The sequence below is a fragment of the Pocillopora verrucosa genome, chromosome 12 (assembly GCF_036669915.1).
Source record: "Pocillopora verrucosa isolate sample1 chromosome 12, ASM3666991v2, whole genome shotgun sequence".
Classification (NCBI taxonomy): Eukaryota; Metazoa; Cnidaria; class Anthozoa; order Scleractinia; family Pocilloporidae; genus Pocillopora; species Pocillopora verrucosa.
The window spans coordinates 5543413-5556382 of record NC_089323.1 but is presented as its reverse complement, the minus strand read 5'-3'; the positions used below and the strand labels follow the sequence as shown (position 1 = coordinate 5556382).

Genomic DNA, 12970 nt, shown 5'->3' with positions numbered 1-12970 from the left:
GGAAAGACAATTACCTGCATTACCTTTTACAAATCAGATACGTTGCCTCTAGAGGCCAGATAGGGCCTGATTCTGTTTGAGTGAACGACAAGCTGTTTCTAGTTTACCCATTAAATAAGATAGGTCTCTTAAATAAGATATAACTCTCTTAGGAATGGATGAACGAACTGGCAGAAGAAGAGAGTGGGCTTTTCTAGAAATTCTTTGGAATTCTCTTGCTTAAAGGAACGTTTAGGGATTTATTTGTCACAAAAAAAAGGGAATGAAAAAATTACTTGATCGATTGTAGAACTGCTTAAGGTTATGCTTCTGGTTTATTTATCTATTCATTTTAGTAGTAATTTTTTTTTTTTTTTTATAGACCGGCCTGAAATTATTACGCATCCTAAGAACGTTACAGTAGAAGAAGGACTCACCATGACCTTATTTTGTAACGCGACCGGAAATCCACCACCAACACTATCATGGACCAAAGATGGATCTCCTATAAATAACAACCAAGGGATCCCTTTTTCAGGAGACAACGAGACACTGTTTATAGCGAGTATTAACAGATCGGAAAGCGGAAATTACAGATGTGTTGCCAGGAACGGCCTTGGAAATGATCTCTCAAATCCTGCAAAAGTCGACGTACAGTGTAAGTGCTCCAGTAATTCTTTTCTGTTTTACCTAATTTGGAAGGAGAAATTCTGTACAGTTAATAGGATTTAAAAGGTATTTGGCACAAGTGAATGTGAAGGGGGAAGCAGCGATGGGTTCCGCGGAGTTGAAAGCAACAACCTTAGGAATCACCATTTAGTCTTAAACTGAGTTAATGTCAAGTATAAATCAGACATTTTTTTATACCACAAACGATTACTTATGAGCACTGAACACTAAGAAAATTTATGATACCATTGGTGTCGCAACTTATGCAAAAAAACAAAATGTTTATCTTTGTGTTTCGAATTTTCACAAAAATTTTGCAAACTTTGAAAATGGAAATTAGTTGTCCAGGACCGAAAGTTGAATGTACGCGCCCAGTAGTCGTAAACAAATATCTGGCTTGTTGTTTCAATTCCCTGTTGCGTAATTTTTTTTTCTCGTTTGGTCCCGCATTTGGGTAATTTCCGGCAATTTCTTGGTCGATTGTAGTGCCATCAATCTTGTCAGCTTCATCTGAATGTCGACAAGGACGGCATAGATGTTAGAACTTTTCGTTAAACATCGCCCATTATCACTAATGACAAAGCATTCCTAGGTCCTAGCAGAAATAACAAATCACGTTTTCTCATTTATCGTTAGTTAGATGATGAAATATACACAAGATAAGTATGAAAAAAATAGTACTAAGAATTGAAATATCCCTATAGTCTTTCACTGGTAAAAAGTCATGTTTTGAAAAAACTAAAAAAATGGAAAAAATGACGAGGACTTTGAGATATGCAAAGGAATAAGCCGGTAGCTTGTGATATTCACTGATTTGAGTTAACAGAGCGTAACACTTATGTTTTTAAATTCCAAGTTGCACCTGAAATCGTGGAAAATCCGAAGGATGTCACCATAGTTGAGGGAGAAGATGTTGTGTTTAGTTGCACGGTAGATGGAAATCCTTCACCAAGAGTCACTTGGACGAAGAACGAGGAAAAACTGAACACAACAACAAATCTACAACTAACAGCGTCGTCACTGAACAACAATAACAGTTTGACAATCAGAGATGTTCATCGATCGGATTCGGGACAATACAGATGTGTGATTATTAATAGTGTTGGCAACATAACATCATCTCCTGGAGATCTAAATGTACAATGTAAGTAACTTACAAAATCCCTTTATCATTAAAAATAACTACAGTTGGTTTGGATTAGTTGTTTTTAAAACGTAATTGTTTTGGTATTTCAACCTCTTCACATTAGTGAAAACACAAAGGAGTTGCTATTTTTTACGTCACGCACGTTCTCGAATTTTCTTTGTGATGATATTGCTTTTGTAACCTTAGAAATAATTAACAGAGCTTAGCCATTTTTTGGCTGATTCTTTCTTCTTCCTCCTTTAATAAGAAAAAAATCCCCGAATATTGCGACTTGCGGAAGTCGAAAGCGGTCTTTTTTAAAAGTGGAAAGACAATTTTTGACTTGTATGGTAATATAGAGCAGACAAGTTTATTATTAGTTATTTCAAGGTCGTGACCTAATCAACCGCAGCAAAATTTTCAGTTGATCTTCTTAGGGGGGTAGGGTACGATCAAATATTCTAAACAGCGGCTTCGATCGTACTGTGCTTCTTAACTATGGACGAATTTCAAGCCGGAATTTTTACGTTCAGAGAACGTCTCTATCATTGGTTCTTCGTCATTCTGCTGTTAGTGTCTTATTCATCAGTCCAAGGAGGTAAAAGTGATTTTTCTTCTTTTGAAGACAGAAATGTTTGTAAGATTTGGAAGCGGAAATCATTTACGTTGACTTAACCTAATCTGTGTACGAGGTGTTTGCTCCGGCCGCGCATTGAATTTTCACGTTAAATACTAACGTAATGATGGGAATTAGTTCTCTTATGTGTGAGAGGAGAAGCTTTTTAAGTTAAATTTGTTGAAATGCAAAGTTTTGGTCGATTTTCTTCGGCATAATATTTCGATATTGCAATTTAATTCGAATGTTTCGTTTTTCTTGTGTAATTATGGCTTCGACATAAATCCGCTTCAACAAAGTTTAATCGAATTCATTGCTTTACTCACCAAACGTAAACTTCGTTTGCATAACGGAGATACCAAAAAATTTCGCAAACTTTAGTACATACAAGCTTATTTTACACACAGGTGCCAGTTAAACACCAATTATGACTCGAAAGTATTTCGAATATTTTTAAACTATTTGCACTTCCTCTTGATTTGGGTTACGCATATGTTACGTGGATAATTTTCCTCGATGGGACGTGACTGGTGACTTTATTTTGAAAATATAAGTTGCCATCGAGCGTTGGTGTTCTGAAACAACTATATTTAGCGGCTGGTTTGTTTATAAACGACCTTGGAACACGCAACGCAAATTGGAACTGTTTCTTGTTCACAGTTCCACTGTCAAGTTGAGGAAGTTATTATATTTAGTTGTTCTGTCTTTCCTCTCAAAGCGCTAGATTTAATAGCAGCACTGTATACCCTTTAACTGATAGAATGAGGAACGATCACCCAGTTGTCTGACAGCCTGAGTGTCTGTCACCGTCATTTACGCAATATTCATTATCATGCAGTTGGTCGGTAATGGCTTTCAAAACATGGCCAGAAGTCGATAAAAATCAGAAATTGTTAGTTTTTTCACCTCTCCACAACAATTCTTTAGCCTCTTGATGCCAAAATAGTAGTTTAGTTCGAAGTAGTACATGCTCAATTCTCTTTGGAATGGATCACTTTTAAAGATTGTAAACTTGGCAACTGTTCATACACTGAGTTAGTGAGTTAATTATCAATCCTCAATGTCTGTGATGTTGTGAGAAATCACTTTGTAATATGTTCAAAAAAGATCAGCACCAAGTTTTTATTTTTGTGTTCTAAAATTGTCTTTTCAATGTAGTAGTGCTTGTTGAGAGAAAATTAAGTACATGATTTTCATAACTCTCTTTTGCCAATTAATTTGTTATTAATATTTATGTGCCTGTGCCTGTGCTCATATCAGCTATACACTGGTAGGTGAGGATATTTCCATTGAGATCAAAAATGGTGGTCCTTGTGCAAGCTTTTTGATTCTTAATCACAACAGCTAATCAACAGTCCAACAGAGTTGTGAAATACTTGTCTTGATCTGAAATAGATTTTAACTTTTGTCAGTTTGAGATTTTTCTGTCTTGATACTATAACAATCTCTGGAGAACACTGCAAAAGGCTTTGTTAACCCTTTAACCCCTAAGATTGACCAGCATCTAATTTCTCCTTACAATATTACCCTTGAATCAAACATTAAGGTCATGAGAATAAAGAGGAAATGATCAACAATAGAAGCAGCTCTTGATTATCAAACAAATTCTCTTTGTCAGCACCTTGGGAAACGTACAGTGAATAGTGTGGAGAATATGTATACTGATGTTAGGGGGTAAAGGGTTAAAGCCTAATACTATGAGGGGAACAAATGGAGGTACAGGAGGGGAGGGGGGGAGAAAGGGGAGGGCCTGGATCCTGTTGCATGTACAAATTTTAGAATTTTTCAAGTGTTATCTATACTTTAAACAGTGTTTAGTGCAATACATCACTTCAAATCAAATTGCTTTGGAATTCATGCAATAGGTATTAATTTTGGGTATGCTAACATGTCAGATATAAACCCTTTACCACCCTCTACTCTCTTGCCACTAGTGATGAAACACAATTTAATGCACTTGTAACTTAGGATCATTACACTTGTACAAATAAGACTGGTCAGTCTATAAAAACAAGGTGTTTATTGGTTGTCGTCCAACCTATCATGAATTATATAACTGCAAGGTCACTTTATTCCTTCAAAGAAAGAGCTGAAGGCCATATATCGCCAAAAAATTAGGAGAGGTTATTAAAATAAGTGAAGACTGGAAAGAAAAGTTTCCATGGAGGTAGGCTCAAATCAACAAAGGATGACCTTTACAAGAGATCACCATATGAAGGAATCCTAGATGAAACTAAGCCATTTCTCTGGATGAAGCTGAAATAAATTTAAATCAGTATTTAGTTATAAGTATTTTCATGGCCTTATTGAATGCTACACTTACTATATATATCAAAATTTCCTTATTATACTCAGACATCTTCTCTTTTTTCTAGTTCCACCTGAATTTATCAGCAGCCCACAGAATGTGACAGTAATAGAAGAGCAAAATGTTAACTTAACTCTGGACTGCACAGTTTATGGAAATCCTACACCAGATGTGAAATGGACTAAAGATGGAATTGATATATCAGAAAATCAAAGGATTATTGTTTCTGACTTTAAGGGAAACACTTCAAGTTTGACAATTACCAATATTGTGCGAGGAGATGAAGGCCAATATAGATGTGTGGCAAATAACAGTGTGAATACCACCACTTCAGCTCCAGGAAAACTGACAGTCAACTGTGAGTATTATTTTTCAGACTGAATTGCAAATATATGAGATCTTTATGTCAAAGCATGCTTACTAGTAAACTATTGGTTAGGTGAAATCTTTGGTAAGTTAGCACATCAGGTACCTGACACCCTTATACATATAAGTGTCTGCTCAGAAGACACCCAAAGGAACTTGTAGTGTCTGCTTGATATTGTTCACAGTTTCTGCTAAGTGATTAACATGTAACTTCTCCCTTCAGTATGAATATGTTATTCAACAAATAAGTTTATAAGAGAAAACTAATACTTATTGGCAGAAGTTTTTATCTTGATCTAAAACCAAATTCTTGCAACCACATGTAATTTACAAAGAACTGTGTTGTAGCCAGAAGGGAGAATTAAGAAACAGATGTTGGGAGTTAAAGAGTTATTGCAGGTTTTAAGTGCACATGTACTCAACAGAGGTTTTATTGCCATTCTCTCACCTTAACCACATAACCTTTTGTTTTGGGCATGTCATGTGTTAACACAAGGATTTGAGAACAAGGACCTAAACTAAAATTTCACTTTGAAATGTTTTGAAATTTTGTGTGACAAATTGATGTCTCATGAGCCAATCTGAAGTAAGCAAAGTGCAAGACTGGTCACAAACCACTTCTCAATTTGTTTTGCTTTTGTTGCATTATATGAGATGCATTTTAGATAAAACATTTGGATGATATAGGTAGATAACCTAAAGCGTGGTTTGATTTGGTGTTTTTCCTTGTGGGCTCATCAATATACATTTACAAGCAATAATTAGAAATACATAAGGATACTACACAATAAATTGTTCAATAATATATGACATAATTCAAAGAAATATTTCAAATAGTGTTCACATTTTGTGGTGACTAACTTGAACAATCCTTATGATTACAGTTAGAGCAGATGTCAAAATCAGTGGCAGTGAAAAAAAGTATGTTGAAATAAACAAACAGATCTACCTGATGTGCCAGTATGATGCTTCGCCACCAGTGTCGGAGGTACAATGGGTTAAAGATGGAAGTGTGATAGCTAGGAATGATAGTGGAATTGGTAATGGATTGGTGAATATTACAGAATTCACTGAAAGTCAATCACACCTTTTAATTTCATCAAGTACAAGGAATGATGAGGGAAATTACACCTGCTTTGTCACAAATGCTGTCGGCAATTCCTCAAATATAACTTCAGTTCTTATACAAGGTATGTTTTTCTCGATGATGTATATTATAAATTATGATATTTTGTACTATTATTTGATCTCATCACTGTGTACAGTATTTTATGCAGATTCTCCTCTCTTTAGGATGGTTGTTTAGAGTCCAGTTAACTTCCATGATCTGATTGTTAATTCTTCCCTCTAGCTGCTACATATTTCCTTGTAAAGTAACTGGGAGAATTTGGTGTTAGATCAAGATAACAACTTTTCCCCAATAAGTTTGAGTATTCTTATCACCTGCTTGCTGGATAACATATGGTTATTATAGGGAGAAGTAACATGTTAATCACTTCTGGAAGTTAAACGGTGAATGGCTTCTTCATTTTTTTATTAACTTTGTTGACTTATTTTGAAACTGGTTCCATTTTCTTTTTTATTTTTTTTTATTTTTAAAACTCCTCAAGGAGGAAATTCAGCTCCAAGCTCAACTGTCTTTAACCCTTTCCCCCTAACATCAGTATGCACATTCTCCATACTGTTCTCTATACATTTTCTATTGGCACTGACAAGGAGAATTTCCCTAATGAATGAAAGCTGCTAATCTTTCCCTTATTCTTGTTACCTTATTGTGTGATTAAGGGATAATAAAATTATTTGGAGGAATTAGATTACAATCACTCTTACTGGTTAGAGGGATAAAGGACAGCCTAAACTTCTGAAAGGGTTCTTTTCCCCTTCTTTTTACCCCCCCCCCCCCCCCTTAAGAAAAAAAAGAAGGTAAATTCTGCCAGTAAACAGAGAAAAACCAAAAAAATGTGGACAAGCAACAGCACATCTCACACACAGTGTCACATCAGTAACTATAATGTGATCTATGATCTAATTTTGTAAGAGTTAAATTAAGCTGACTTGGAAAGAAACAACAAATATTAATAACTGCAGCTATACATGAACTATATCTGTATACAAGTCTCTTTTTTATATCTTTTAACCATAGTTACACCAAGTAATGTACACATTATGGCTTTCTTTGTGTTGGCCCAACTCAGGTCCTCAACTAAGCCACATTTGCTGCCAGTTTATTGATTTTTTTTGTTTTTTGTTCATTTTCAACTGTCTGTGGCAATTAAGACTGCCACTGCTTGGACAGTCTACTTCAAAGTCATTGTTTGGTCTTGTCACACAACATGTTGGTGGGAGAGAGAGTACATTGCCTAACAAGACCAAACAGGGACTGAGAAGGAGACTACAGTATGGAGGGCTGTTGTTTTATTGGATTTAAGATGAAAATGGTCAGCTTCCACTCATGGCTTACTGTTGGTCATTGACCAAGACCAGCACCTCTTTCCATCTGAGAGTATGATTGGGTATCCATTTCTGCAGTTCTATGGGAAAGATAATCATACAACGTGGTTTTATCCAAATAATTAGAGGAGATGAGCTCATTTTTCTAGTATCATTAACGTAGAACTTGTCCAATGTAGAACATTTTTAAAACTCTTCATCTATCTGAGTGGTGAGATGAATACTGAAGTGTTATTTAATTCCACAGTGGTACCAGACCCACCACATACGTTGACGGTTGATTTTGAAGGCTCTCGGGTGGTGAATATCTCTTGGAAAGCTGGTTTTTATGGAAATAGTGCCATTAAGAACTACACAGTGGAGATCAGTGAAGATAATCAGTACTTTAATGATACTGATTGTCAAGGATCACTTTCGAGCAGTGCCTGTGTGGTTTCGAGTTCCCCCACAACTGCCTCTCTTTTAGGTCTTTTTCCTTGGACAACGTACAATATTAGGGTGTTCGCGACAAACAAAATTGGCAGAAGTAACAACAGCCCTATTCTGAATGTTACCACAGACGAAGAAGGTATGCTGCTTACTCTCTCCTTTTTTTTTAATTTGTACAAAAAGAGCTATGAATAAAAGCCACATATTTACCACAAGAACGTGGCAGGGGATTGGACCTTACACTGTAGTATTGGAAAATTTGTAGAAGTTACTTTACAAGTTATATATTTTTTTGTTGTTGTACCCTGTATTTGTTTCTGTTAATCATCTGATATTTACTGATTCTCTTCTGAAGTGACCTGATTTATAATGGTTATTGTACCAATTGTCGCGCAGTTTCGTTAGTCTAAAATCATATGCGTGATTTCAAAATCGAACAAGCGCGCAGCGCGAGTTTGATTTGGAATCACAAGTATGACTTCAAACCAAATTTTTACAACGTGAAATTTAGTCACTATTTTATTACTGTACATCTATTTCGAAATCGCAAATTCAGTCGCTCAAATATAGGATTAGTTAATCTGTCCATTGGTCCAGCATTGGCTGGTTTGTAAAAAGTTGCAGAAGTTGTCTTTCATTTTACCGCAATTTGATTGGTTTCTTTAAACGAGCCTTGAAATCTGATTGGTTGTTGTGTTTTAGTAAGGCCGTTTCATTAGCTGAGGAAAAAAGTATGCGATTTAGAGCATAAAAAGGTGCTATTAGTGAATAAATTGTACTAATCAAGCCAATTGAATTGCAAGGATCACTGGTGATTTGAAAACGGATGCAATGAATATAAATATTACATAAATGTTATGTCTGTTTTGATATAACAAATATTGCTTGTGTTGTTTTAAATCACTAATTCCATTCCAATTCAGGCTATCTGTGACTCTCTTGAAGAAGATCAAAAGAAGATCCGTAAGAGTTAATTGAGCGCCTGTAAAACATTTCTTTTAGTGCTGTAATGTTTTTTTGCTACACGTCGACATATATTCATGGAAAACAAAATATTTAATTCCTTATTGCAGTGCCAAGCGAGGCTCCAACTTTTGTTGTGACTGTTCTAAACTCAACTGCTGTGAATGTTTCCTGGCAGGTAATTACCAGATATTGCATGTAACCTCAAATGAATTTTTCTATGCCTAGAATACTTATGAGTCGTTTTTCATCAAGAAGGGAAGAGTTTCAAACCTGAGTTACTTGTTCACATAACTTTTTTGTCAAGACAAACATTAAATACTACAAAATTTTGCATTAAATGTTAAATGTAATATGTTGAATTCGGTACTTCCTCTTTGATTGCATCGTTAAGCTGCATGTAAAGTACATTTACATTTGCATATTCTGTGCTGCATTATAGTCTGTATGCGGGTACAGCAATCAAACATCGGGAACTCTTTAAATTACTGAAAATACATATCATAAGACCACGCGCCTACAGTGTATATATGGCTAAGGTCTTTGAAATCGCGTGAACTGACACAAAAACTCACGGGACTCGGAATGTGTTTGTAAAATTAATGTAACTTTTAATAAAAAAATAGGAAGATAGAAATTAAAAAAAACTAAGCCTTTAATCTAAAGGTTTTTATTGTTATAATGCACTATCTTAACCATTGCACGTACTGAGAAGTTGTGGTCATCGATTTAAAGTTTTGTTAACTTTACAACCCAGATGCTGAGTAAAGACAAAGCTAGAGGTGCCATCTTAGGCTATTACGTTTTGCACCGGGCTAAAAGCACTCCACCTTGGGAAAATAAAACTATTGATGAACCCGGAGCGACATCCCTTTTGGTGGAACCACTAAATAAACACACTACATACGAGTTTGCCATGCAGGCGTTTAACAGCAAAGGTGTCAGTAAGTTAAGCGCTTTGATGGAAAAGACTACCAACCAGGATGGTAAGTGTTACTATACATATATTTTTTATAACTTTTATTTATTTCATTATTTATTTTGTTTGATTTTTTTATTATTATTATTATTATTTTTGGTACAATCTCAGACAATCTTCATTTGCTGTACAACCTAGCGTGAATTATTGTCAATGGACTGCTCGTAGCCTTGTGTTTCTTTTATTGATACTTTTCTTTTATGGCTGAACACGCCATTCTCAAAACTGAGAGAAAGGAGGCGAAGGGGCGTATGATTTCAGGCCAAATTGCACTCCACTCAGCTCAATTACCATTACATGTATTGTTTGGAAGGGGTGTTACAATTATAAGGTTTCTGACGCAGAAGTTTCATTTAAGGCTAACTTGTCAATTATATTCCGATAAAGTTTCACTTTCGCAACGATTGCGTTCCTTTTCATTTTGGCAGCATAAGTATCGCCCTACAATACCGACAACAAATAAAACGATTTTTCAGTGTGTGACCATTGCGTGACGCGTTGACGCGAGCAGCGGTGTCTCTTATCGACAGCAGCAAATTTGCCTGTCAGATTGCGACGTAACTGCCATTTGTGGTAAGATACAAGTTTTCCTTTCTGGTTGGATGACACAATCAAAATGAAAATGATCGATCAGACACAAGTTTTATCGCAAACTTACAAAGCTAAAAGGAGACAATTCAAAAATATTTTGCAGATCCGAAAAAATATGAAGAATCGATATCTTTTTTGAACAAATCGCTTTTTCACATGGCACTTGCGCCCGGCCGCGAGAATGAAGATGAAGACAGAACGACGCGCCCTCCCCGTGTGGCTTTTGTGGTCGCGTCGCATCATCGCCTTCAAATTATATTTTTGCTCTCACAAGCATGTCTTTAAGGGGTTTTCCCTTTTGTAAGGGATGATCGAAGGTTTTGCAGAAATTGTTTTCAGCAATGGCTGATTGGGTATCAGACTCCAATGAACCATCAATATTTATTTGTTTTAAATTTTTAACTGCCGGGTGAAAGGTTGTGATAGAAGGCACTAAACAATTGTGACCCTTTGGCTTTTGTGTATGTTCGGGCTTCTTTAATGTTCCACATTGAGGGCAGAATAGCTCATTGCTCACAAATTCTTTTCCACATTTCTGGCAGAACATCGCAACACACATGGTATAGTTTAGCCCGTTCGCGTAGTGACTCCAAGTCGACCTAGTGCAACCAAGTGACACAATGTGCTGTATCGTGACAAAGTCCCGACTACTGGCGCAAGTGTCACGTGACAAAATGTTTTTCTCGATTTGCGAAAATTTTCTGGATTTTGGAAAGATTCTTGGAAAGATTCTTGGATTGTAAAATATTTTCGATTTTCATGAAAGTTATATGTGGATCTATGAATTAAATCAGGATTTGAAATTGTTTTCTCGATTTGACAAACTTTTCAAAAGCGATTTGTCGATTCGAGTCTTAATATTTTTATCGAATTTGCATAATATTTTTGGATTGCCCCTTTTCGGCTTCCGCACAAACTTAAACAAACCCTCTCTAACAGAATTCTGCGTCCATGTAGCAAACCAAAAAGGCATCGGGGCTCAAGAGCGTGATTGCATCAGCATTTGTTAGAAAATCGGCTCATCACTTGTCAGGCCCTTGTAGTGAGCAGAACTCTAACAGGTGGTATTTTGAAGTTAAAAATATATCAAAAACGGTATATTTTTACTTCGGTTGGTTGCAGTTACAATATTTGAACTGTAATATAAAATGTACCCACCATATTGACACTGTACAATCTATAATATGAAGAGGCTGACGACTGTTTATTTGCTGAGGTTGCTGATACACTGTATATCTTTTTTCGAGAAAGTCAAAAAAAGAACGTGACTTTCTGACAATATTCCTTCGTCCATAGAGCCAAGTGGCCCACCAGAACAAGTCACATTAGGTGATGTGACATCTACAAGTATTAAAGTAACATGGGCTCCTGTCAAGTCCAAGGATCGAAATGGAATCATCAAGGGATACAAAGTAATTTATCGAGCATTACCAAACGGAAACGACGTTACAGAGTTCCTCAATATCACTATGGAGAATCAGGATCAGACCGGGGAACAAACTCTGACGCTAGAGAGACTGAACGAGTTTACAAACTACAGCATCAGAGTGTTAGCATTTACTGCAGTCGGTGATGGTCCATTAAGTGTTGCCCAGGTTAAGCAAACACTGGAAGACAGTAAGTTTGTGTTTGACATCTCTGCCGTTAATGTTACTTTGAAATACACTGTTGCTGCCTGTTTACACATTATATTGACGGCTTTCTTTATTTTCTTTAAAAAATGTTTAACAATTTGCAACAATTTGCTTTTGTTACATTATGACATACAGTATAGACAGCAGTTTTTGTGTGGTGATTTTTTTGAAATCTTTTATAGTGTGCCTTTTACTTTTAATTCTCTCTAATTTCATGAAAGATAAAAGCGTGGCGGAACACAGTAGCTATATGTCCTCTCTAGATTATTGAAAGCTTTAAAGCATCGCTCCTCAAGAATTCTTACAAGTAGACTTTTGAACACGAAGAAAGACGCATGGCGTTTTAATTATTATTGTTGTTTTGTTTTGCTTTTTTTTATTTTTATTTTTGTTTTTGTGCGTACTGTGCCTTTCCTCCACGGCGACCGTAGGTATTATGGTATGGTGTTGTGTAGGTCCGTAATACCTTAACCAAACCCCTCAGGGTTCTCAAAATACACTACAAACGTCTTTTGTAGCGCGTCTCAACTCGTGTAAACTGGTTCAGCTCCAACTCTGGCCACCGTTGAGGGAACGTAATCGGTTTTCTTCGCTTTCACTTTTGATTTTGTCGGGTTTGGTTCGATGCCTGTTTAGGCTCTTAACGTTACTTTTCGACTGCTTACCAATTTAAAGTTAAAAGCTACGTCGTTAAACGTACTTACATTTGCGTTTTGCTCCGAACGTATCTAATACAATAGATTGAAGAGAAATGTGAATTAAAAGGGAAAATAAAGAAAATGAAAATAACATTTTCCTGTCTAATATTCAACAATTCAAACAGAGCCCTGTGTCCAGGTAGCCGACCTAAAAGGCTTAA

At 36.1% G+C, this 12970-nt stretch overlaps 1 protein-coding gene across 1 annotated transcript in view; it reads left to right on the top strand.

The window, feature by feature from the left end:
- The window catches only part of LOC131791619 (titin-like), a 79287-nt gene that overhangs the window by 32996 nt on the left and 33321 nt on the right, over positions 1-12970 (top strand). Inside the window, exons 24-31 of the mRNA XM_066159679.1 lie at positions 362-637; positions 1505-1792; positions 4766-5056; positions 5949-6254; positions 7763-8083; positions 9018-9085; positions 9665-9893; positions 11774-12094. Coding sequence (XP_066015776.1) covers positions 362-637; positions 1505-1792; positions 4766-5056; positions 5949-6254; positions 7763-8083; positions 9018-9085; positions 9665-9893; positions 11774-12094 — 2100 coding nt within the window. The remainder of the gene's footprint in view (positions 1-361; positions 638-1504; positions 1793-4765; positions 5057-5948; positions 6255-7762; positions 8084-9017; positions 9086-9664; positions 9894-11773; positions 12095-12970) is intronic.